The 26,375-nt window shown below is 37.5% G+C and overlaps 2 protein-coding genes across 3 annotated transcripts in view; one reads left to right on the forward strand and one right to left on the reverse strand.

Moving 5' to 3' along the window:
* Nucleotides 1-8,350: 8,350 nt before the first annotated feature.
* Nucleotides 8,351-9,061, forward strand: LOC149943760 (uncharacterized). The gene has a single exon (XM_090176184.1). It carries the CDS (start codon nt 8,351-8,353, stop codon nt 9,059-9,061), a length of 711 nt encoding a protein of 236 aa, XP_090032310.1.
* Nucleotides 9,062-21,833: 12,772 nt separating this feature from the next.
* The window catches only part of LOC149943761 (E3 ubiquitin-protein ligase RNF216-like), a 30,762-nt gene continuing 26,220 nt past the window's right edge, over nt 21,834-26,375 (reverse strand). The window contains exons 2-11 of one of the 2 annotated variants that reach the window (XM_090175016.1): nt 24,711-25,073; nt 24,485-24,634; nt 24,146-24,194; nt 23,806-23,905; nt 23,611-23,689; nt 23,343-23,440; nt 23,008-23,143; nt 22,788-22,917; nt 22,402-22,728; nt 21,834-21,987 (exon numbers count right to left, since the gene is read on the reverse strand). In XM_090175016.1, the coding sequence (XP_090031142.1) occupies nt 22,472-22,728; nt 22,788-22,917; nt 23,008-23,143; nt 23,343-23,440; nt 23,611-23,689; nt 23,806-23,905; nt 24,146-24,194; nt 24,485-24,634; nt 24,711-25,073 (1,362 nt within the window). In that variant the 3' untranslated portion in view covers nt 21,834-21,987; nt 22,402-22,471. Of the gene's footprint in view, nt 21,988-22,401; nt 22,729-22,787; nt 22,942-23,007; nt 23,144-23,342; nt 23,441-23,610; nt 23,690-23,805; nt 23,906-24,145; nt 24,195-24,484; nt 24,635-24,710; nt 25,074-26,375 lie in introns of both variants that reach the window. The other variant, XM_090175014.1, reaches the window with a different exon arrangement.

The raw sequence follows: 26,375 nt of genomic DNA on the forward strand, positions 1-26,375 counted from the left end.
TTACATTATTTGATGTAGGCTGGAATCAAATGCAGTTAAATAAAATCACTTTAAATACATTTGGAAACAAAATGATTGGGATCAAATTGCATGTTTTTAAAAAACCGGAGTCGGCTGTTGTTGAAAACATTCATCCAATTATAATATATGTAATTTAGTTTTATTCAATCCAACCTGGTAGTGCCTTGATTAAAAATTTAATGTTTTGTTCTTATTTGAGTTCAGATCGTTTTTAATTGATTACTTACTTTAGGCAAATTACCCATCGTTGACAACTGTTTTTTTTAATTGGAATAACCTTAATTAGGCCATACGTTAATTGTAGTTTATCTGTTCAATATATCTTTCCTTTAAATGCATTCATATCTCTATATAAACTGTGATAAAAATGCATTTCCAGATGGAGCATTGATCTATCGCGTCAAATGCATCTCTAGTGTGAACCAGACTTCCACGAGCTATGAAGCATTTTCTACGTTTCAGAACATTTTCAGATATACGCGATCCAGGTCTACAGGCGTTGTTTCTGAAACTACGGGTGGCTGGCTAAAGACGAATTTGATACTGCCATGTATTTATTCTAGTCCATAAGAGAAGCGCCACAAGTGCGTACGTGGCTTCCTCACCTTGTAGACGCAAAAATATACAGACACGTAGTTTCGTTGTTTATTTAGGTAATGTCAGTCAGCTTAAAAAAAGGATTCGTAAACTGCGTGTTTAGTTGAAATTATGGAATGTTACATTAGAAACTAAAGTTACCAGCCAAGGTTACTCAAATACTATAAAAGTAGGGGAAACTTATAGACACTTAGTACAAGTTTCCCCTATTACCTTTGCGAGGAGTCTTAACCTGTTTATTTTGCATTCTCGTTTTAACCACGCCCTGGTAATTTAGATCCAGATCAATTTAAAAAAATACGTCCCATACATAAACTGCACACTTTTCAAATATTGGTGGGGTAACTAAAATCAAGAAGACTTAATTACAAATAAAACTACATTTTATGAAGAGATCGAATGCTAATAGACATTTTTAAACACGCTTATGTTTATAAAGCGATGTTTTAAAAGTTAAAAACTAATAGCAGGGTTCTTATGAAATTTTCGGGTTTCAAATCCTTGACTTATCCTGGTTATCCCTGACCATTTTTTTTGGCAATATCCCTGACCCTTTTGGTAATATTCCTGGTAATTTTCATGTTTTCATAGGTAAAAGTACAAAATGAATTTTCTTTTTAAATATCACAAACTGAATTATATTTTATAACAACATACTGAGAGCGTCTATATCCTCTCTTGGGAAAAGGTGCCAGACATGAGCGCCCAAGAGAAGATACCTAATTTTTCTTTGCGATGCAAAGTTTGTTGATTAATAAAATCCCTTACTTATCCCTGACTTTTTTTTTACAATATTATTTAAATAACTGACGTTTTCCCCAATTTGAAAATTTCAGACTTCTCCAGGTTATCCAGTTTCCGTACGAACCCCGAATATAGTACCTCTTCTCGTACGAATGCGAGTTCATCAAACGGAAAATTATCTCGGGCTCCATTTAAGTACACGCATCATCTACTAGATTCGGTTTTATGTGAGCTTTTTCTAAAACATCTGCAAGTTTATTTTCACTTATATTTAATTCGTTCTAATGCCAATAAATTTCTTAATATGAAGCGAGGTGGCGCTGGCTCTGTTGTCATACACTTGCATATCAATGGAAAGACCCAGGAACGCTTCTCAGCCGACTCATTGCGATGTTCTTTTTTATGCGATTGTAAAGTGTGGGACAGTTCAGTCCGCTTGTCCATCTGATTAATCAGGGCGACATATGTTTAACGGCCATGACAACGAGGGGATACGTGGGGACAGGGATAGGGACAACCGCCGCGGAAGTATTCCGACCACCCGTTGGGGGATTGGTGGTCGTCCTCACACGGCCATTCACAAACTCTGCCTCCCAGACGCTTGGGATTACAGGAGTACGCCACTATTGCCAGTCCATTGCGGTCTAATATAAAAAATTTGAATTTATTTTTCGACTATACTACATGCGCTCCTATTCGTGAAATTATTGTACAATGGCGAAGCGTCGGTGGCTCAGTCGTAAAATAGTTTAATAAAATCGGGTTCAATTGCAGACCGAAACGGATGTTGTCTTTTCCACCCAATACTAAATTCGGTGATTTTGTGGAAGGGCTAGTGTACTAACAAGAGGAAGTATGTCCATATAAAAAAGTTTGTCATAATTCTAATTCGGTGATTTTGTAGAAGGGCTAGTGTACTAACAAGAGGAAGTATGTCCATATAAAAAAGTTTGTCATAATTCTAATTCGGTGATTTTGTAGAAGGGCTAGTGTACTAACAAGAGGAAGTATGTCCATATAAAAAAGTTTGTCATAATTTTAATTCGGTGATTTTGTAGAAGGGCTAGTGTACTAACAAGAGGAAGTATGTCCATATAAAAAAGTTTGTCATAATTCTAATTCGGTGATTTTGTAGAAGGGCTAGTGTACTAACAAGAGGAAGTATGTCCATATAAAAAAGTTTGTCATAATTCTAATGTACACAACAAAGTTAATAATAATAATAAAAAATGGTTGAACACGTGCCTACTATGCAGCTGACCCGGGTTCAAATCCTAACCAAAGCTATTGGCTTGATACTAAGACGTTTACCTTAAACAATTGGTGGAAGCCCTGCCATTTGGATATAGAAACGTTTTTCGTAACCCTCAGCACTCTTTAACGTCAAAAAAAAGAAACTATCAAAAGCACAAAACAAACACAACACACGAATACACCCAAGGGGACTGCGACACCACTTCTCGTGTCTAAGATAAAGTAATTGGTGTGGTAATAAAAGTTGCATTTTCTACGTCTCTGGAAACTGAGAACACAATGATAACAATTTGCCTAAGGTTGCCTCCTGCTAACACTTTGCCCCGTGACGTCAACTGCGAACAACGTGGCACACCCACACACACATAGCGAAGTCAATACCGTTATCCCGAAGAGGTAAAAGCTAGACCGGTGGAGAGATTACACAGGATTTAATTTTTACCTCTCCAAGGGGACTATGTTCCCTAGGAAAGGTTTTACAATCACCATGTCTGTTTGGGGGTGAGTGGGTGTGTGTGTGTGTGTGTGTGAGCTAGTAACGGAGTGACGTCATCACAAGAAGAAAATCTCCCCCTATCGAGGCGCTAGAAGCATTAGCAAGCGGACGAAAAACGGCGACGAAGCCCATAATGCAGTCTGCAAAAGTAAAACTTACGCGTGTGAAGAATAGGAAGTGTCACACTTATGTAACAATATTATACATTTATGGTTAAACGTCTTAGCATTCAATTAGCCATGTTTCCACCAAATGTTCATGGTATATGGCATATTATCAATTTGCGTAAGCGTCGGGTGGGCCATCCTACTTGGCAGACGAGTGTTCTACCACAGAAACACCGAAAAATATTAATCATAATTGAAAATTAGAAATTCAGCTGAAGCAGACGCGTATATAAATAGTTAAAAGAATTTTACATTTCGGTTTTTATTTAAATATAACGGGATTTCGTCTCCGATTTAAATTATTTCGTAGATGATTTCAAATGTTGCCACTTGTCTATTGAATAAAAACAAATACGGCTACCGAGATTTGAACTCGGGCCCTTCTGCTTATCAAGCGAGTGCTCTACCCCCGTTGTATAACAACGCTATACTGTTTTGAATTGATCTGACTGTGCATTTTTTTCAGGAACGGCAAGAGATAGAGTTGCGAAATTTTCAGATTATTATTTTTAGTGTGGGGTCGCTTTAAATCCTAAATTGCAGAAAAATCAGAAATAATTTCGGGTTTTTGTAAAAAATATTTTTACTGGTAGGTGCTAGAAAAAACGTTTCAATGAAAAAGTTGTAGAGTGCTGTCGAAAATACATGTAGTTGTTTATTCTAGGCCTACAGTTAGTCATATTCGCAACCTATTTTATAGTTTTATTTTAAATTAAAATGCTTAAGGTGACAAAGGTCTAAGGTACCGTACATACTTAGCGCTCATGGGATAATGGCCAATTTTAATAAATGTTGTAGAAATGGAAAATTATCGAGGAAAAAAAATACCATAGTGCAATTACAACAAAAATAATAAAAAATAAAGAAATAAACATTTTGCTAGCCCAACTGGTCACTTTTTCAAGTCGTGTTTTTCAGTGAAAAATTTGTTTAATTTTTTCGAACCAACGATATTCTTTTGTTTTGGGTGACGCTCTACAAATTTCCCTTTGACAAATTAATTCCAGCACCTTGCGGTGAAAAATTAAGTTTTGGAAATACGTGAAAATAAATTCTGAATTCGATGAAATTTTGTCCGCGATTGTCCCCCGGCATGTATATAGTCCCATAAAAATTTCAACTTTCTATAAAACATAGTTTAAAAAAAAACTTGTTGGAGCAAAAAAACCCTGTATATATAATTAGAGCTTCAAAAGACTTATGTTTTGTACAATGTCTCTTTCTTGTTAATAGGTCCAGCAATCACTAAACCAGCAACAATTCAGTTATAATTCACCGTAATTCACCACGGTCCGCCGAGATTGGCAGTAGTCAACTCTGCAAGATGTAATTCCTCAACATTTTAATCCGTCGAGCTGGATTTTAAGCACATTGATAGGGAAGCGAGACTCTAGAAAGAGAGGGTTTACAATAGACCCCGACGCCGCCGAAGTACGCGCCGGCGCGCCGCCGCCGCCGCCGCCGCCGATTATTTCCCGGCGCGACGCCTATTAACTGTGTAAAAAGTGCTGCCACATGGTTTTTGTCGTTTTCAACGAAAATCTTGTGCTTTCTCTAACCCATTTGTGTGTCTTTCGCGCGCTTGTCTCGCAGCCTCCTAGCTATTCGTCAAAGGTCGGCCTGCGAGTCTGCGACCTTGGTATTTTAGTGCGTTCAGAGATAATGTGCACTATTTAGTTAGGGTCAAGGCTTAATATTTGAATCCACGTGGTGAGATAGTTCTTAAACGTTAGATTTTTTTAACTTCATTAAAAGGTTAATGAGTCATATAATTAGAGATGATGATTTGGAGCGTGGCAAGTGTAAAGTTAACTTGCATTAAAAAAGTTCTGCAATCAGCAGTAGTGAAGCGTGGAATTATTTTGGGCAGTTGCAACGTTATGGAGATGGGATATGGCAAACGATTGATTCAAAATTTGTAATTACAATTTAAATATTTTTTAGGTTAAAAAGTAGAATGGAGTACTTGTATCCATCAGATTTCATGTACAGAGCCTGTTGATAGGTTAACTAGAGATGGCGCTAGTGGAGCGCAGAGGTGAGGGGGCGTGTGAGCTTTGGGAAGTTAGGCACTTTTTTGTAGACACGGCTCTGAGAGCAGCCACGATTAGTTATGTCATTAAAATACTTGTTTTTAATTGTATACTGAAGTCTTTATTGAACTTACAACATGGTGTCAGACAGTAAAGGTACCCAAGTTTAACCGTCCCGTAGCTTATATTGCTCGTTGAACATTTTCGCACCCAGGATTGGTCCTATTGACGGAATTTAACCCTTGGCAATCAAGATGGCGTCGTACAGTGTGCCGATCCCTAAGCCTATGTGCTGTTCCGGCGATACCGAAGAACATTTTGCCATATTTAGGGATGCATTCGAAGATTATTACCTCGCAACTAAAATGGATAAAACCGAAAACGTCCGGCAGTGTGCCTCGCTACGCAGCATTATGGGTGATGAATGTAAACGAATATGGAGGAATCTGCTACAACCGCCACTGGGTGAGAATGAAGAATTAAATACAAAATTAATATTAGACACCCTCCAAGAGCATTTTAAATCAAGGAATAACGTCCTATTTGAAAGAGACAGGTTCCATAAAGCAAAGCAGCAGCCTAATGAAACCGTCGACCAATTTTACGTGCGTCTGCGAGAACTAATCAAACCGTGCAAATACCCCAAGTTACAAGGCCTGGAAGATGAGCTGATCAGAGATAGGTTGGTACTTACCACCACGGATACGGAGGCCAGGGCAGCACTATTTAATGCCACTGACATTTCACTGACTCACGTGATCCAGACACTGAAGGTGAGCGCCACTTCACGGGCTCAGTTGAAGACTATTAATGAAACTACAGATAGCGCGCAGACTATACTACATACGGAAGATTCATTGGCAACGGACACGAGTGATATCGACTATTTAGGAGTAACTAGGCAGCGATCCGGTTTCCGGAATAACCTTGAGAACAGAATAAGCAGGAGAAACGACCGGTTGAACAGTAGACCGATGAGAAGCCGTAGACTATATGGGCGGACACGAAGTAGTGAGACCGTGGACTGTCATTTCTGTGGTCGCAGGTATGCGCGGAGTAGGGAAGAATGCCCAGCATATGGGCGAGCGTGCACGAACTGTAATAGACTAAACCATTTTGCTGCCTGCTGTCCAGATGACAATCAATTTCGAAATCAGCAGGGCCGATTACGTCATACACGAATCCAGGGACCACCAAGAGAACAGCATAACAACCGCAGAGGTCGAAACGCACATATACATCAATTGGATGACGAGTATCGTGACATCACAGAGGATGAGCATAATGACTTCTTCTTTGTGGAAGATGTCGCAGCGCTCAATGCAAGGAATAGGAAGAAAATTTATAAACTATTAACAGTATACGATAACCACGGACCAGCAACCAAGATTAAATGCCAGCTGGACACCGGGGCCACCTGCAACGTTATTTCCATTTTTGACTTGGAAGCACTAAGATTGGCGGAAGGTGTTCACTTACAGCCGACAGATACCCAGTTGAGACTGTATGGCGGACATATACTCGACCCAGTTGGTCAGACAACGTTGGAGTGCTCCTACGGAAAGCGACGGGTAACTCTAACCTTCATCGTGGTAGAGGGCGCGCATATGAACTTGCTGTCAGCCGAAACATGTATGGAACTAGGACTAATCACCGTAAACGAGGAGGATGAAATCAATCAGGTTGCCACCGGTATAAAGAGCGACAAAATAGAAGTAGCGCTGACTGGCAGCACTAAGGCCGAGCGAACAAGGCCTATACCAGCACACTTCAAGGATACAGCAATCAAAATTCTAAATAAATACCCGGAGGTCTTTAAAGGAGTAAGGGGGCTACCAGGCGAATACCACATCGACGTCGACCCATCTTTTCCTCCAGTACAACACACACCGAGAAGGGTGCCGGTGGCGATGATGGACACTCTTAAAAAGAAACTGGGGGAGCTAGCGGACATGGGTATCATCAAAAAAGTGACAAAACGACTGACTGGATAAGTAGTCTCATGATATTGGACCAAAAGGGCAAGTTACGACTGTGTATTGATCCAAAGGATCTAAACAAAGCAATACGGAGACCTCGATACCCATTGCCAGTCTTAGACAGTATTCTTCACAAACTCAGTAAGGCTAAAGTATTTACGGTACTGGACGCAAAGCAGGGTTTTTACCAAATTAAATTATCAGATAAAAGCTCTTACCTCACTACATTTTGGACACCCTTTGGACGGTACAGGTATTGTCAGATGCCGTTTGGAATATAGTCGGCCCCGGAGGAATTTCAAAGAAGGCTCTTGGAGGTGTTGGATGGGCTCGAAGGAATAGTAGACATAGCAGACGATATACTTGTATTCGGCTGCGGCGATACGATAGAGGAAGCAATGAAGACCACAACCGAAACCTGGAAGCACTGCTAAAAAGAGCTAAAGGTATAAATTTGAAGTTCAATAGAGAGAAGGTGCGAGTTGCGCAGTCAGAAGTTTCGTACATGGGTCATATCATCTTAGCGGATGGCCTTCGCCCAGACCCAGATAAGGTAAAAGCCATATTGGAGATGTCGGAACCCCAGGACAAGAAGGGGGTGCAAAGTTTTCTAGGAACTGTAAACTATTTAGCAAAATTCATACCTGACATGTCAACGATCACTGCCCCCTTGAGGAGTCTTATGGAGAAAGAAAGTCTTTTCACATGGCAGTCAGCACAAAATCAGGCGTTCAAGCAACTGAAAGTAGCTCTTTCAAAGACACCGGTACTGGTATACTTCAATCCAAAAGAGGACATTGTAGTCCAGTGTGACGCATCGGAAGGAGGACTGGGAGCGGTGCTTCTGCAAGGAGGACAACCAGTTGCTTACGCTTCTCGAGCACTAACATCGACCGAACGTTACTACGCTCAAATCGAAAAGGAATGTCTAGCAATAGTGTTCGGTTGACAGAAATTCGAACAATATCTAGTGGGTCACTCCGAAGTCCTAATAATCACAAACCCCTTATACCCATCTTTGGAAAGTCACTGCGATCAGCCCCAAAGCGTCTCCAAAGAATGTTACTCCGTCTGCAGGCATTTGACCTCAAAATCCAAAACCAGCCAGGATCTTTACTTCACGTCGCGGACATGCTCAGTAGAGCCTACGTACAAAATACACCACCGAACTATGACGCAGCAAGCATGGAGGTAGAACAAGTACACCAAGTAGAAGAGACGCTGTACGCAGAAATAGCGGAAATAGTAGAAGAGAGATACCTTCCAGTGAGCTCGAAAACGCTTGAGATAATTAAAGAAAAATCAAAGAGCGATCTCTTCAGTCAAAATCTCATAAAGACTATAAATAATGGCTGGCCGAACATGAAAAAGGATCTCCCCTACGAACTACGACAATATCACAATGAAGCCCACTCATTTACAACAGAAAATGATTTAATCATTAAGGATCAGCGTCTGTATATTCCGACCACATGCCGCCAAGAAATGCTCTCGAAGTTGCACTACTCACACTTAGGACCGGATGCCACCGTAAGGAAGGCAAGAGACACTATATTTTGGCCAGGAATCAAGAAAGAAATCAGGGATTATATAGCCAAAAGCGATGCTTGCAACGCATTTTTGACAAAACACAAAAGAGAAACCCTGATGTCATTTGAAATACCGACTAGACCTTGGCAAATGATAGCGCAAGACGTGTTTACCCTCAAAGGAGAAGACTTTGTAGTCACCGTTGATTACTACAGCCACTACTGGGAAATGGATAAGTAACCAAACCTAACATCGAATGCCATTATATCATGTGCGAAAGCGCATTTTGCTCGACACGGAATACCACAAATACTGGTGACAGACAATGCTAGAAACTTCGTGAGTGAAGAGTTCGCCAAGTTTGCCGATCAATGGGGGTTTGTACACATCACGTCGTCACCATATTATAGCCAAGCTAACGGCAAATCCGAATCCGCTGTAAAGGTGGTGGAAAAACTAATAAACAAAGCAATATATTCGAAACAAGATATCCAGTTGGCAATCCTGGACTGGAGAAACACTCCTCAATGCGATGGCTCGAGTCCAGCCCAAAAGCTGTTTTCAAGGAGAACACGAACACTGTTACCACTACCTGGAGATAAGTTAAAGCCTGAAGTAATAAAAGGGGTCCCACAGGGGATAGCAAGGAGGAACAGAGTTGTGTGCAAATACTACAATAGAGGAGCACAAGACCTCCCCGAACTCTACACAGGTCAAGTCCTCAGGATGGACCCTCGGAAATCACATACACCATGGATCCCAGTAACGTGTTCTAAGAAAGTTGGTATACGGTCATACCTGGTAAAGGCAGAGAATGGTCGTACCTATAGAAGGAATCAGTGGCATCTCCGCCCCGTTAACAACAGAGAGACAACTACTATCAAACGCGAAATATGGGACCAAGCCAAGCCAACAGACAGGAGAAACCGAGCACCAAATTGTTCAGACAGGGGTAGGACGAAATGGAAACAGCCGGATCTTGTAACACATGACGCTCCCAGTTTATATGCACGAGTACATCACGAAGAGGGCGACGAAGATCACCTACACGAAACAACAAATAACAACGAGAGGGATAAAGAGCACCAGTCGGAGTGGCCTCATCAGAATGTTGAGAGGGAAGAAGAGTCAATGAGTGATAATAGACCTATACAAGGAAAGAGTAAAGCCAGATAAAAACAATTCGTCAGGATTCGTATCCAAAGTCCCACAAGGAGCGCCAACAATTCCCAGGTGGCCCAGAATATCACAGCTCTACCAGGCTGGAATATCCACAGGCAGCAGCGAATGGACGACCCAGCAGAACTTCTACGACGCAGAAGGTCACTACATGGAACAGACGGAAGCACTCCAGCAAAGGGATTGTCAAAGCGAACCTAGTCAGGGTCAACCCCTAGAACAATTGGACCCTCACCACCACCAGCTACAGGACCGTTCCAAAATAGCCCAGCCAAGTCGTTATACATAAATGTAGACTATATATGCAATGTAACTAAATATTTAATCTCTGTACAAGTTCAACTTATGAAGAGGGGGAGATGTTGATAGGTTAACTAGAGATGTCGCTAGTGGAGCGCAGAGGTGAGGGGCCGTGTGAGCTTTGGGAAGTTAGGCACTTTTTTGTAGACACAGCTCTGAGAGCAGCCACGATTAGTTATGTCATTAAAATACTGGTTTTTAATTGTATACTGAAGTCTTTATTGAACTTACAACAGAGCCAGTGAAGTGTTATTAAGGAATCTGGATAAGCGTATACCTTATAATGATGAAAACTTATGTGCATCTTTACTTGACCCTGGAACTATAAACTTGCCCCTAATTCAGAAAGTTTTAGTAGATAAATTTGAGACCAAAGACTCTTTTCTAAAACGCTTGCTGGAAAAATACTCGATAAATATTTCCACAGATGAAATTGACTTAACTTCAGAAACAAATGTGAGGAAAAGCCTAAAAAGTAATGGAAACTGGGAATATTAATCTTAATTGTTTTTTTTCCTTTTCAGAATCTGGATAAAAGTAATTTACATGTAGAAAAGGAACCTTCGTGGAAGCGAACCAGAAGTGGATTATTAAAAAAGCACATAAGAACGATTGAACCAACGAATATTGAAAATGAAATAAGGAAGTACTTGGAAACGAAAGACGAAGTAGAAGATCCAGTTCTGTGGTGGAAAATTCATGGAAAAATGTATCCTAATTTAGCTAAACTAGCTTCTTTCATATTAAGTGTTCCTGCAACAAGTTCTCCTTCGGAAAGGGCTTTTTCAGCAGCAGGAATTTTAGTCAGTGCAAAGCGATCTAGTCTGAACCCCTCAAAAGTTCATAAAACGTTATTTATACACAGTAACTTTCATATTGTAAAGGCCTTTCTTATCAGTTGAGACTGTGATATATTTTGTATAATATACGTGATGTACCTGATATTTTGTATTAACTACTAAGATAGTAGTATTTAGTTACACGATGTTTCAGATATGGTATATTTATTGAAATAATTTCAATAAATATTTGTTTTAATCATAATTTGCTGTTAATTTTATTTCAAACTAGCGCAATCAAAATATGCTAGGAATAAATTAAACGAGGAGCAGTAGGTTGTTTTTTAGTATTAAAAAAATGTATATATATAAACGCCGGGTCACGCCGCCGCCGCCGATGTATTTGAAGTAAACGCCGCCGCCGCCAAAAAAATCGGCGTACGCCGTTCGCGCCGCCGCCGACGCCGAAAATAACGCGGCGTCGGGGTCTAGTTTACAAGAATACAATCGTCACCAGCTGAACCTCATCCGCATACGAAAAAGTTTTTTTTTATCGAGGGCGAGTGTTGAAGTTAGTAGATTACGATCAAATACTTTTATATGTATACAGGGTGGTACGGATAAACATGTCAAAAATTATGTAATTGGTTCTCTAAAATCAGCCTCCAAACATCGAAAAACGGGCAAATGTGCAGTTTCTATTATTCCTTGCACCCAATTGTTTCGTTATACGAAACATTTGTTTTTTTTTATCGAAAAAGATAAGAAAACGATCACTAGTATTACAAGTGCGATATTACATTAGAATAAGTAGGATAAATGCGTAAATTACATTTAACGTAAAACGAAGGTGTTTCAAAGGGTCACCGTTTATTATTGCCACCCCAAAAAGTTATGCAATTTTTTGGTACTCGATAATCGACGAGTATTTTCCAATTACTTATTTGAGGTCGAGTTCGAGTACTCGACCTCAATCAATTCCGAGTAATCCATGATGTTCGAGTACTCGCACAGCCCTATCTCCCTATCTTACGACTTTTATCTTTGGGGACACATTAAAGACTTGGTTTACAAGACTAAAGTTCGCGACATTGATGACCTACGACAACGAATAATTGATGACTGTGAAATTATCCGTAACACGCCTGGAATCTTCCAACGGGTTCAAGAATCCTTTGTACGACGGGTGCATGCGTGTCATTTTGAAAATAAAATGTAATTAAATTAAAAATGAATAAAAAGATCCCAATTCAATTAGAAACGTTCATTTGAACAACGGCGACACTTTGAAACACCTTCGTTTTACGTAAAATGTAATATACACACTAATCCTACTTATCCTAATTTAATATCGCACTTTTGATAATAGTTATAATTTTCTTATCTTTTTCGACAAAAAAACAAATGCTTAGTAAAAGAAAACAATTGGTCCAAGGAATAATAGAAACTGCACATTTGCCCGTTTTCCGACGTTTTAGAAGCCGAATTTTGAGGGCCAATTACTCGGAAGCAATGCATTTTGGGACCCATGTTCATTAGACATTTTCGACTAAATATGACCCAAAGAACACGTCACTTAATTTTTGACATGCTTATCCGTAACAAACTGTATATATATTGAATTGATTAGTGTTTATTGAGACATAAAACAGTTTAGAAATTTCTGATTAAAAAAGGTGGTACAGATAATGTTGAAAAATCGATACAAAACATAATTTAAATTAAATTGAAGTGTTTTGTAGCATCGTTATTAGAAAAAGAAAAATTAAAAGCCAATACATAAAAAATTGTAAATTTCCACATTAGCGATCTCGATACTTTTTTAGGTTATTTTTCAAAAGTTAAATAACTCAATGGATTCGCCGAAAGAATTACAGTTTTTCATCATACGCGTCATTGAGATGGGACAATCAGGCAGAGGATAAAAAGTATTTATTTTTTGTGGTTTTTCTCAGAACAGTTTAAAGCTAGAAAATTAATATTTCCGGGCAAATAATTCGTGAAGTTATAACTCGATGAACAAATTTGATGTCAGTTTTTATAAAAGTGCAACTTATGCTATTGAGATTGATATATTGCAACGCTTCTAGGTAATTTCGAGTGAGGTATGGTTTAAAATATGTTCTCATTAAATAAATAAATTTCATTAGTATTGTTTCTAGTTCCATTAAATTAGATGAACATGTATATATTTTAAAGCTACCTCTGACACTATGAAAAGCCTACAACCGACCGCTAACTCTGACCATAAAATATTATCAATTTAATATGGAAGACAGACTTAATATTTTTTCATCAATTTGATATTCGGATAGAACATTTGGAAATCTATTAATGTCTATAATTTCTAAGGGACCCTCTGGGACCTGAACCAAGGCATGTAGATTCTTAGCTTGATTTTCTTACTTGGAACATTCTCCTTTTCTAATTGAAATTAAATGGTTTTGGTTAATAATAGCGCCTCGCACTAAATTTTCAAATAATGATAATCTATCAACACTTTCCCTACGACGTGACGAGTGCTCTTGAAAAACATAATTGATACGTATTTCTGACGACGATGAATGTATAACCTTGATTTATAAACTTATCTAACACTCGATACGCATTTAAGGTTGGCATCCAGATAAATAGTTTTAACCAATTACCCTACCTTTTCGATTCCTGTTAAAATTATCTCAGCGGTTAGTGCGTTATTGTTCATAAATTGGAAATTAATGGGTTCGTTTAGATTGTTGGAAGATACGACAATAATAATAATAATAATCAGGTAGGCTAACAACTCGCACGCGACTGTACCTTAAATTTTCTGCCGTTAGTCTATCCAATAACGATTGAAAAATCAGCGTCCACTGATTTGATATATCCGCGTGTTTTAAAACATATAATTTTTTAAATTGGCACTCGAATAACATTGTTTTGCATTTATATTTTCTGGAAGAACGGCACGCGATTTTATAAATATAGGTTTATTGGGCGAAAGCGCGTGCTAAGATCGAGAGGCTCTTGTTGTGACATTTTAATTATACGTCAGACAATTACACGCAACGTTTCTATATTGTTTCTACAGTAACCCCTTTTTTACGTCTCCGAGGAGACTATAGCCTCGGAGGGGTATTACAATCACCGTGTCTATCTGTCTGTCTGGGCGTTCGCAGTTTATGGGCAAAGTGCACTCACCGCGTTAGCAGTTTCTGGGATTTGGTGAAACGTTTTTATTTCCAAAACCACGTAGTTTTTTTGCGATTTGTGTACATAGTTGTGCGATTACGTGGTTTTGGCAATATGGAAGCCCTTTTTACCTCTCCGAGGGAACAAAGTCCCCTAGGAGGGGTTATACAATCACCGTGTCTGTGTGTGGGTGTGTGGGTGTGTCTGTCGTGCGAACGCGTACGCATTTGTGTAGCAAAGTGTAATCATTGCGTACGCAGTTTCTCGAAATCTCTGCGTTCGCAGTTTCTCGAAGGGTTGGCAAAACCACCGTGTGACGGTGAGCGCTAACGGATTCATTTGCGGTTTGGTTTGGATGGTGTTTTTTCGCTCACCGTCGTGACGGTTCGGAGTTTTACGTAGTTGTAATGTTTATGCGTAGGTTACGAATGTTGTGTTCGTGTTATGATGGTTGTGAGTGTTGAGTTTGTTGTGTTTGTGTTTTGATGGATGTGCATGTTGAGTTCGGGTTATGTCGGTTGTGGGTGTAGATATTGTGGTGCGTCTGTGTTATGATGGTGGTAAATGTTGAGTATGTTGTGTTTGTACGGGCGTTTTCTCTCCAGCTTCTACTTAATGACTTTAGGCCGGACCGAATGCTGAGTGTTATGCAACCTCTTAACGCCCAATGGCAGGGTTTCCACCAATTGCTCACGGTATTCGTCTTAGTAACAATTTGCGATTTATTGGCGCCGGCCGGGAATCGAACCCGGGTCTGCCTCGTGCAAGAGATTTGCTCTAACCACTCAGCCACCAACGCTTGTTAAGTTACGGTGTTTTTCTAAAAAACAGCTTTGGCGAATGTCATTTACAAAGCTATAATTTTAGGTACTATAATTTATTTTACATCATTTTAAATATTTATAAATTATATTAATCTTATATTTAATTAAATATTTATAAATTATATTAATCTTATATTTAATTAAATATTTATAAATTATATTAATCTTATATTTAATAAAATATTTATAAATTATATTAATCTTATATTTAATTCAATATTAATAAATTTTATTAATCTTATATTTAATTCAATATTTATAAATTATATTAATATTATATTTAATTAAATATCTGAGTATTTTAATTTATTTGATCGCGTTCAAGAATTGAACTCGGGTCTCATCGTTACAATGCAGATAGTTTACCGCCGAGCCATTGCCTTCCTTTAGGAATATAAAAAGTAAAGAAACCATTATGATAAGGCGGGTTTTTTACCTTTTAATAACGCTTAGAAAAAGGATAATTATTCAAAACTCCCGCGGAAACTATATAAAAGTAATAATATAGCGCCACCGCGTGGAGAACTATCAATCAAACCGGGTAAAAATATAATCTCTTCAATTTTTCTAACTTAAGTCAAATCTCGAGGGGTCAAAAAATAACACGAAATAAAGGTATATAAGATTTAGTCTTTCTTAGTTCTTGGCTGTCAGACGAACTACTACAGGACGCGGTCCTGGTGTCGGTCAAAAGTTATGAGGTAACTTTGCGGTTTTAATTAGTATGTTCGGTCTTCAGTCTTCGGTCAAGAAAAGAGTTAAATTGTGTTTCGCGTTTGGAACGTGAGTGAATGGACTTAAGTGTATGAACAGTGCGTGCTTAAGACTGAAAGTGTTAAAGTAATTGTGAACTAACTCAAGTCAGCTGTAAGATAAAATTGATTGTTATTTTTTTTTAATTGGAATAACCTAATTATACCCTTGAAATTGTCAACTCAACCTGTGAGGCTAATTAAGAAGATTGGAAGTAATTAGTAGCGAACAGCTCTCAGCTGTTAATTAAGACGGAGTTTATAGTTAGGTAGTTTGAATTTAGTTAAAATTACTCAGTATAATTTATAATATTTACTTAAGTGTAAGTGTGTTTTGGTTTATGTTTCAATCACGATGAACAAAGACAAATCTAGTCTTAGACACTTAAGTACCAGTTCTGTACAATTACGTAGAAGGGATATATATTGTTGGGTTATTGATGAAAGTTAAATCTAGAACGTTCCATAGACTGTTCTGAATAAAAATAAACATTTATAATTTTGTTTAATTCTGGTTGCCGTTTTATTTTCTAATCACTCGCCCACAACATTACAGTTCTGGCAATCCCGAATCCAATAAATTTTCGATATAACGGCGACGGGAAATTATTCTCGTAAATTTATCGCGCGGCCTTAGGGAATATTATTTGAACAAAATGTCGATAAACTATCGTTTAATTAAAATCAGCCCGATTCCGTTAAAATTATAAACCAAAAAGCGAACGGTCATTATAACTAGGAATATGAATGACCAGTATCCTGGAATGGAAAACTGTATTCCCCCAATTCGGGCTCCCCGTCGCACCTACGGTAACGTAGCTCGAGCTAAAACTTTAACCTAAGCCTATAGCGCCATCTTACGGCAGGCAGCGTTACTAGATTAAAATATCTGCGAGTACATATAATTTCGTCTGCTAGACGTATGAAATAAGAAAGAGTAACGGGTTTTTCTTTGGTTTAATAGTGGAAACTGATTTTAATTAGTGGAGGAAGCTAAATGTTTGGTTTTTGTGGCAAAATATTGTGATATCTAATTAAACAATATATATTTACCAATATTTGTCTCTTTTTTTACTTTGGTAAAAACAGTATAGTTGTGTTTTTGGAAAATTAAATTGAACGTTTTTCCTTGTTTCATTGTAAAAACTATAAAAACACGTGGCGTGCCAACAACTAGCAGAGTATAATATTTTCTTAAGTTCAAAGTATTTCCACTAGATGTCTATATTCTATTCAGTTCAATGGTTTAACGTTGCTCAGCCTACCTACCCAGTCTACCTCATAATTTCCTCTCCATAATTTACATCCTCCTAGATTATAATACCCTCTGTAGATATTTATTTCATTAAAATTTGCTTCGTATTATACATGTATTCAACTTATAAACTTGTACTGTAAAAAAGGGTTAAATTCAATTGTGCAGTGTTATAGTACGTCTAACTCACTGTTGTAACAACTAACTTATGATATTCTGAATAAATTAAAATTGGTCATTTCGTCTCAATTATTTTAATTATAATTCAAATTTTATACCGGGCGGGATAGAACTGGGATAACATTTTTAACAAATAACTCTAAATTGCGGAGATATACCTTAAAGTGTTATTTCAAGAAATTAGTACCACTAGGGACTATTCTTCCGAGGAGAGGTATATTTTGGCTTGCCAACTTGTTTCATTGTGTACGATATCCATTCGTGTGTATTGTGTCGTGTGTTAGCTCGTGTAGTGGTTTTGTTCGTATCGTGTTGTTGAATGATATGTGTGTTTGCGTATTGTATGTACTGCGTAACTTATCTCCAACTTCTACTGGTAATTGACTTTTGGGACGGACCGAGTGCTGAGGGTGACGGTAAACGTCTCAACGTCCAAATGGCCGGATTTCCACCAAATATTTACGGTATACGTCTTGCTATAGTTTAGCGATAGTATCAAGCGGGATTCGAACCTGAGCTCTCCTGCATGACAAGTGAGCGTTCTACCACAGAATCATCGATACATGTTACGCTATACTGAAAATTAGAAACTCAGCTTAAGAGTTTATTGTTGCCTCTTGGGAGAGCTGGTAGTTTTAATAATTGGAACGAAATTTTAACTAACGACAACTTTATTTAACAAATGATAATTTTAACGCTTTCGCGGGAGATCCTTTTGGATCAGCGGGCTATCATATCATCAATGGTACAAGTACTATCATATCATCAATGGTACAAGTACTATCATATCATCAATGGTACAAGTACTATCATATCATCAATGGTACAAGTACTATCATATCATCAATGGTACAAGTACTATCATATCATCAATGGTACAAGTACTATCATATCATCAACGTTACAAGTATTATCATATCATCAACGTTACCAGTACTATATAGCTGTCTCATTGGCTCGTCGTTGTAGGAAGGTATTTTATGATATGATACCTAAATTAATAAATTAGAATGCATTTAATTTATAAACACAGAAAATGAGAACAAGTTATTGTCTTTACATTGGCTGATACTCCTTTCTCCTTGCAATTCAGGACACAACATTTTGCCATAGTTTTGTTACTGCATAAAAATAAGTTATTAAAGACTATACTAGGTAAAAAAGGCACCCTTTAAGAAGATACTCATATATATATATATATGGAAAAAGGTTATTAAACTTTATATTTAGTAATCTTTGAAATAAAAATATAAAGTTAAACTCTCAACTGAAATAAATTTGGCAGTGTCAAACACTACCGTTACACCAAAGTTTTTTTCGCGATTTTTAGCCAATAAAAAGACTTTTAAATTTTCGACTGGTAGTGCCATCTAGTAACGCTTGGCGTATTTACTAAATCGGCCAAACATGTCCGTTACCCCTGTAAAAGCGTCTTTCCTGTTTTATATGTGTATCGGTCTATTCGATATTATAAATTACACTATATTATTTATATATACTTTTCTTATCATGACGAGGCTCGAACATTCAATACGCAGGCTGCAAACTTCACAGACAACGACCGTAACCCCTCGGCCACACTAGCCTACCTCGCTGGTGCTGATTATTTATTTTACCATAACTATACATTTGTCCAAGGCTTAACTGAATACGAGCTTGTGCATCAATAACGGCCATTTTATTTTTCGCGATGGCGCAAAGACACCGTATAATAATCGGTGTGTTCAATACTGATAACTTTTTTGGACATAGTAGCGCTATCGCCATCTGGTTCTAATAATACGCAATAACTTTCTTTAAAATTAATTTAAAATATCTTAAATTCATTTAAAATTAAAAAAAATTAAAAATGTCCTTAGACAATTCAATAAAGAACGTTGGTTTAAAATTTGAACCTTAACGGACCAACCGTTTTTCCTCTAGCCCTGGCTAAATAATTTAACGTTAAGTGACGTCACAGAGCTCTTAACTCTCCAAAATCTCGCCCCAAAAATTTTAATTTTCTCCCATAGCGTGAAGGTTTCGATCTAATGTTAAAAATCTTGTTAGCTATATATATAAATTATTCAATGACGTTGTTAAACTCTTTAATTGCCAGTAGGTTTATTTTTTCGGATACGCTTTTTTTTAATATAACATGTATCTGGGTTTTAGGCAAAGGAAGGGTCGTATGTTTTTTTTACTGATCGAGATGTTTGATTTTGGCTATTCTTTGATCTTATATTTTTATCTAAATATTTTTAGTTTTTTTTCACGAAAACGTCCAGTTTTGGAGGACATTTTATAATGTGCCGGGAGTAGTGGCGTACTCCTGTAATCCCAAGCGTCTGGGAGGCAGAGTTTGTTTATGGCCGTGTGAGCACGACCACCAATCCCCCAACGGGTGGTCGGAATACTTCCGACACGGGTATCCCCACCCGTATCACCCCGTTGGCGTGGCCGTTACACATATCTCGCCCTGATTAATCAACTGGACGAGAGGACTGAATTGTCCCACACGTCACAATCGACTAAAAAAAAACTTTATAGTGTGCACGTCGTATGCTTTAGCTTATCCGGTTTCATTATAGTAACGTTGAAAATTCCTGTTTGTTAATGGTAAGGTGTCGCACTTCTTGCTATAATTACATTTTCTATTGTTTGGATATTTGGATATCTACGATTCCTAATGCAGTCATTGATTTCCTGGGTGTGCGAGTCATTATATGATATTGGAAATTGGACGGCATTGGTCTTTTTCATGCGGTATGTGTCACAACGTCAACAGGAAGTCTACGAGTCGTCCACTATCAGATGTCGAATTTAGCTATTCTACGGTATCTTCATGAAGGGCGAGTGTTGAAATAAAATGAGCGTTAATGATGCGGCAAGTATTTCGTAAGCGAGAAAAATAGAAATAGCCCCTGTAGATATTTCTTTCATTAAAATTTGCTTCGTATTATATTTAACTGATAAACTTGTTCCGTAAATAGGGTTAAATTCAATTGTGCATTGTTTTAGTACGTCTAACTCGCTGTTGTAACTACTTAATTTATATTATTCTGAATAAATTAAACTCGGTTGTTTCGTCTCAATTATTTTAATTATAATTAAAATTTTATACCGGGCGGGATTGAACCGGGATTACGTTTTTAGTAAATAAATCTGAATTGCGGATATATCTTTAAGGGTCATCTCGAGAGATTAATACCACTAGGAACAATTCTTCCGAGGATAGGTATATTTTGGCTTGCCAACTTGTTATGAAATTCATTCGTTGAATATTTATTACAGTTGTAACATACAAGATCAAAAATATAGCAAAATATAATTTTTTTGGATTTGTCGTATACAAATTTAATGATGCGTTTACTTTTTTTAAGTACTGTACAATTTCCATACACCAATTTACGTTGGTATAAATATAATGTCGCTTTTTTCAAAAGAAAAGAACTAAGGAAACACGCTAATACATTAGCCAAGGGCATATACATATTTTTTAATCGATGAAATGGAAGCGATAATTCGTTAATTTTATTAAAGTTAATATTGTTTTCGTTTAGAAATTTTAAAAGGTTGGCAAAAAATCAGATTTTTTCGGGAAAAAAATCCCGATTTAAATTATCGGATTTTTTAAAAATTATCCGATCATTTGATAATTATCCGATTATTTGGATAATTATCGGATTATTTGGATTAATATCGGATTTTTTTGATAATTATGAATATTTGGAATTTAAGTTGTAAAATTTAACGATGATTCCGATGATTTAACAACATTGCCTTTTCAAGTTTGAAAACAATTTCAAATTTTAAAGTTTAAAATTCGATAAAATTCATTTTGGATAGTTGTAAACATTACATAAATGCGAGCATAAATGTCATAAATACTTAATACTGCTGTATATTGCTTTCAAAATTATTTAAACCACTCGCATACATAGAGTGGAAGGATATCAGCGAAACTTGTTAACACTTTTCGTACGTAACGTCTTGTTTTCGAGGCGCGAAATAAACAAGTTGGCCTAAAGGTCATGTACAATATCTGGATAAAAAAGCAAGTTTATAATCTAAAAAATGGGAAAACAACACCATCGCTCCTCGGACTATATTTATTCACGCCTCGAAAACAAGTTGGCTCGTTAGGATAAATGTTTCATCTTTGCAAAACGTAAAACTATCAGTCAAAGCAAATAAGACCAATACCGAAGAACAATCGTTGTAGCCTGTTTTCGTAATGAGCGTCAGACGCGTTAATTAAACTCAAGTTTAGGATTAAAGGCCCTTTAAAAGAGCAAACGGAACATAAAATCGTGCTAATCAAAATTGGTTAAATCCATTGGTTAACTATTTGTAAACTACTAGATTTTATACAAATCCGAGTATATCGGCCCCCCTTGCACTAAATTTGGCGTTGATGACCGCTTCGAGTAAATGAATGTGTCAGATGACCCTTATTCCTTAACGTTGCCCACGTTACGAATACCAATCAAAGTACCCCCGATTTATTTATCATTATTTTTGTATTTAACTTTAAATTATCAAAACTGTAACTCTATTAAAATATCAATACACTTTTTATTAGAACTTTTTATCATTGTACGTAATACAAAAATTAAGATAAATGAATTTTTCTAAAAATATTGGACGCATTAAGAGAAAAATATTAAAACATTTGCTAAGTTCAAACAAAAGATAGTTAAAATTCAAATAAAATAAGGTTCTGCCACTTTGTAGAAATAAGATGCTGAAAAAAAAAGATTTACATATTGAATTCTTCATAAAATTATCATAAGTTGCTTGTAAAAATAAAGTAAGCGATAACATAAATTGAAAGTTATACTGGGTAAAATATCTTTCGGGGAAACATTTAAGCGCCATCAAACGATAAAAACTTTTAACAAATTAGTTAAGACCAAAATAATTTATGCTATCGCCTTTTTCAGTTACACGAGAGTTCAAAACCTACAAATCAACTATCTAAATAGTTTTTAACCTATTGGTGTAAAGGGGTTTATCACAAAAACGATTGTCAAGAACCGCGCCTGAATCGCGTTGGAACTTGCTTTGATATTAGGCTCGAATAAGATACAGTGTGTCTTTTCGAAATTCTTCTCTTTAACTATTTTGCAATATGAAAAAAATAAACTTTGATACTTACAGAACGAACACTTATTATTTTGAATGCGAGGAGCTACAACTTGCTGTGGTCCAGGATAAAGGGCTCTAGGTTAAATGTGAGGAAAATTGTGACCTACACCCGGATAATGTGGCGGATTAAGAGCGTTAAAGGCGAAAGGGGCTGGATATAGAACTCTCGCTTGAAGATAAGCCGGATTCGGAGCTCCAATCCCATGATGTTGTTGTGGAAAAATCCAATTCCCAACTTCCTGTACTTGGGGAAGTGCAATGTTTATCGCCGGGAGTTGCAGAAGGTGCTCGTTCATTCGGTCTTTCGGAGCTCCGATTGACTTACTTTCATTAAAACCTGAAATGAAAACAGTGCTATAAAAAGGATCCGTAACAAGCCAAAAGTTAAAAATTTACCTTTATCGGTTCTCGCTTTTAGAGCTTCATTCTTGATCTCGTTGATGGCCAACTCGTCGTCTTCGTCGGCTTGTGACCATAAAAAGCACTTGTTGCATTTCCTGCACGGTAAGCCGGGATCTCTTAGATCCTGGCAAAAATGTTGGTAATCGATCTGGAAAGAATACAGCCAAACGGAAATCAGATGTGTTGAAATACGGGAACACCTAAAAATACTCACATCTGGTGTTCGACACATGTAACACATAGTACGTTGACATCTGCAAGTGATCTTATTGCACGTGTTCGGTTCTTTGGTGTATTTGGACTTACAAGCGTGGCAAGTTCGGATCTTGGCCTCCGACATCTTCTCCTCGCTGATAAGATAAAAACCGTTATTCCGTTATTCAGTTATTTCGCAACCTACTACGATCGTGAGAATTTTAAAAACCGTATGGTAAACTCAATGTTTAGAAACAAGCACGTAGAAATCTCATAGAAGATTTAAAAATACCATTTTAACTAGAAATTAAATTGTTTGTAGGAAAATCTGAAGGAAATGTAATTTTAACTCACAAGTTTTTCCTGATATCGGTTTCCTCTTCTTTCTCAATTTCATTGCACGCAAGTTGAAGATGGTCTTTGTAATCCACCTCGCACAACTTACAGAAGATCTGCGAGTGAATCGAATAACAAATTATGAAATACGAAAACATTGATTACTTTCAGACCAAGTACGCTATCGAAGCGGCAATAATTTTTCAACAATACGATTTTGAATCAGAATGGAAGGCATTATAGGAATCTACTCCGGTGGAGGTGAAATAGACTTCGAAGAACGTACCTTTTGACACTCTGTATTTGGGCAATGGAAGTACTTCACTTCGGGGTCTAATGTCGCTCCTGTGTGGCATTCTTTGCACCTAAACAAACAAAAACCCATAATTCAAACTAGCCCTTAGCCCTTTCATTATAAAGCATTGTTTGGAAAAACCGAATGCGCTTCTGTTATCACAGAATTCCATTTAATTTTATTAACTTGTAAAAATCAGTCAGTCCGGCCATATTGATAGCCTCTTCTTGAACTCTTTCGTCAAATTTAGCAATTAGATCGTCTGGCAAAGCATGCTCAATCTGACCTTAAAATTAAAACAGTGTGACACTTTTTTAAATTAATTTAACATCATCTTAGGCATGGGTAAAACGTTTTGTAGAAGTTGTTCGCGAATCTTTTTCAAATTAGAAATTACCCACAGACTTAATGGCTTACTAGTTTCAATACCTCTATCGTTCTTAATTATGGTAAAGACCTACTCAAGTATAAGTAGAACCAAATAATCGGTTCTTATGAAATATGTCACCATAATGAAGGAAATTACTTCTTAAAAACGTAGCACCGCAGTTGGAAGTCATGCAAACAAGATCCACCTACAAGAAAAAGATTAAAATTAATTAAAAAAACTCAATGCAACGATACAGTTCAGTAGCGTAGCCAGGATTTTGTTTCGGGGGGGGGGCACACCATAGAAAAAAAAGTAAAAAAATAAAAATATTTGTACGTACGACCATACGTTTCGGGGGGGCATGTGCCCCCTGTGCCCCCCTAGCTACGCCACTGATACAGTTTCAATATCTTTTGATGCAGTGATCAAGATAAGCACTGCTTACGCGTGTATATTTATAATATTAAGAATATTTTCGATAATTTTCAACGAGACCTTTCCTTGACCATAGACCGATTCCTTGGCGTATCTCTCGAGGCAATGGCAGCAAAACAGATGCCCACTCAGACACTGAACCATGTACTCGAAATCATAAGGGCAGAAGCAGCACTCGCATTCTAAAGCACAATCCAGCGTCGTCTCACCCTTACAAGACAGCGATTTCGTTTAGTGAACTTTTCTAGAAACAATTTGGCAAGACCAAGAGGTTAAATCAACTTACCACAGTAGGCGAAGTAAGCTCTTTAGAGGTTGAAGCTACATCTGCGTTATCTAACTTGGCACGGTCAACCACAGATTGATTTTTAGGTTTGTGGTTAACTACCTTTTTAGGTTTCGCCTTTGTAGAAAAATCCATTTTCGCGGAATCAAGTCCGTTTGTATCTCTCACTGCTCTTTCGCCGGTTGCAAACGCAAGGACATTTTTCTTACTTTTCCTAGGTCGTCCTTTCGGCTTCAAATTAGTTTCGTCATCAGGAGCTTGTGTTTCGACCATTTTGGCTTTCCTACGAGAACGCCTTACCGTTTTGTCAACCTGCGCAGCATTGGTCGCTTCTTCTACCTTCTGCCTTTTGGCTCTTCCAACCTGTTAAATTATAAAGCTAAATAAATAGAACCAAGTGAGCTTTATTCAGAAAAGCCATATCGGACACACAATTTGAAAATGTAGCCTTTGCAGAAAACATCTATAGATTTCAATGAAATCTTAACTTATCAAGAGCACATACAATCGTAGGTCGTGCCGTACTCTTAATTTTAGATGAAAGTCAAGGTTGTAAAAATATATTTTTATGAAATTAAAAGATTATATAAAAGATTATAACCGCATATTTTTAGCTGTATCTGGATTTTTGTATATCAAGCCTATTTGATTATGTAACGCCAGCGGACACCACTAAATTGTCCAGTATTTGTCTCAGTAGAGTGTCACCCGCTGCTTTTAGTATTAATGGCGGCTATGAAAGAAAGTCGAAATATTGTCGTGCTAAATGCAAGTTTTTTATTATTGCTACCAAAAAGGAAAATTGCTAATTTTAAAAAAGATAAATTAAATAAAAAAGGCGAGAAATCCACGAAGGTCATAGAAAGGGTTGCCTTATTATTGGTTAAATACGACCACGTGATTTCAAAGGAGAGCCGAGACCCCAGAAAAACACGCCAGAATATCAAACGGAGTTTGATCATTTGATGCCGCACGCGTCGGAATTCGGCGTAAGCTGTCTGCTATAGCAAGTAGGAAATCGGCTCTCGCTTCTTTGTAAACGCTTACGCGAGAGCCGACGCCGACGAAAAAGTTTGTTTCTACAAAAAGCTTCGGCTTTTCGCTCGCTTATAAACCTGCCTTAGAAAAAAAAAACCTTGTTCAAATTGTATCTCTCGAGATAATAATCATCAGCTAAGCTAATACTCAAGGCACCACCGTAAGCCCAAGTCATCTTGTGACTTTTATTGCCTTTAATTCAAGTGGCCTGGTTAGATTGAGTAGGAAGATGGTGGCAAGCCTTTCATGCCATAAGAGTCCAGAGCTCCCCACAATTACTATTACCGTTAACCTCTACAAGCTTTTATGGAGGAGAGAACTTGCAAACTCTACGCAGAAGCAGTTGCTCCGAGCTTTCGCCCAGTGCCACAAGCTGGGATCAAACGCGGCTCCTTTTGCTGAGAGGCGGAAGTGCTAACCACTCCGCCACTCCATTTCACACCTTTTCGTACAAGTAAAAAAAATGGCTTAGGTGGTTCACCGAACTTCGTCTATGAGAATTTTGTACCGCACATCCGACAAACTTCGACAGCCAACAGTCTTTTTCGTTTTGGAAATGTAGCTCTATGGTGCAAATATTTATTAAGCGGGGGAAATCTTTGTAATATTGTAAGTGCCGCACAGGGT

This window comes from Leiobunum rupestre, chromosome 5 (genome assembly GCF_980474605.1).
Source record: "Leiobunum rupestre chromosome 5, qqLeiRupe1.1.hap1, whole genome shotgun sequence".
NCBI classification, from domain to species: domain Eukaryota; kingdom Metazoa; phylum Arthropoda; class Arachnida; order Opiliones; family Sclerosomatidae; genus Leiobunum; species Leiobunum rupestre.

Bases quoted from the DNA above. Each gene is read 5' to 3' on its own strand.
- LOC149943760 (XM_090176184.1), top strand. From the start codon at position 8,351: ATGTTACTCCGTCTGCAGGCATTTGACCTCAAAATCCAAAACCAGCCA.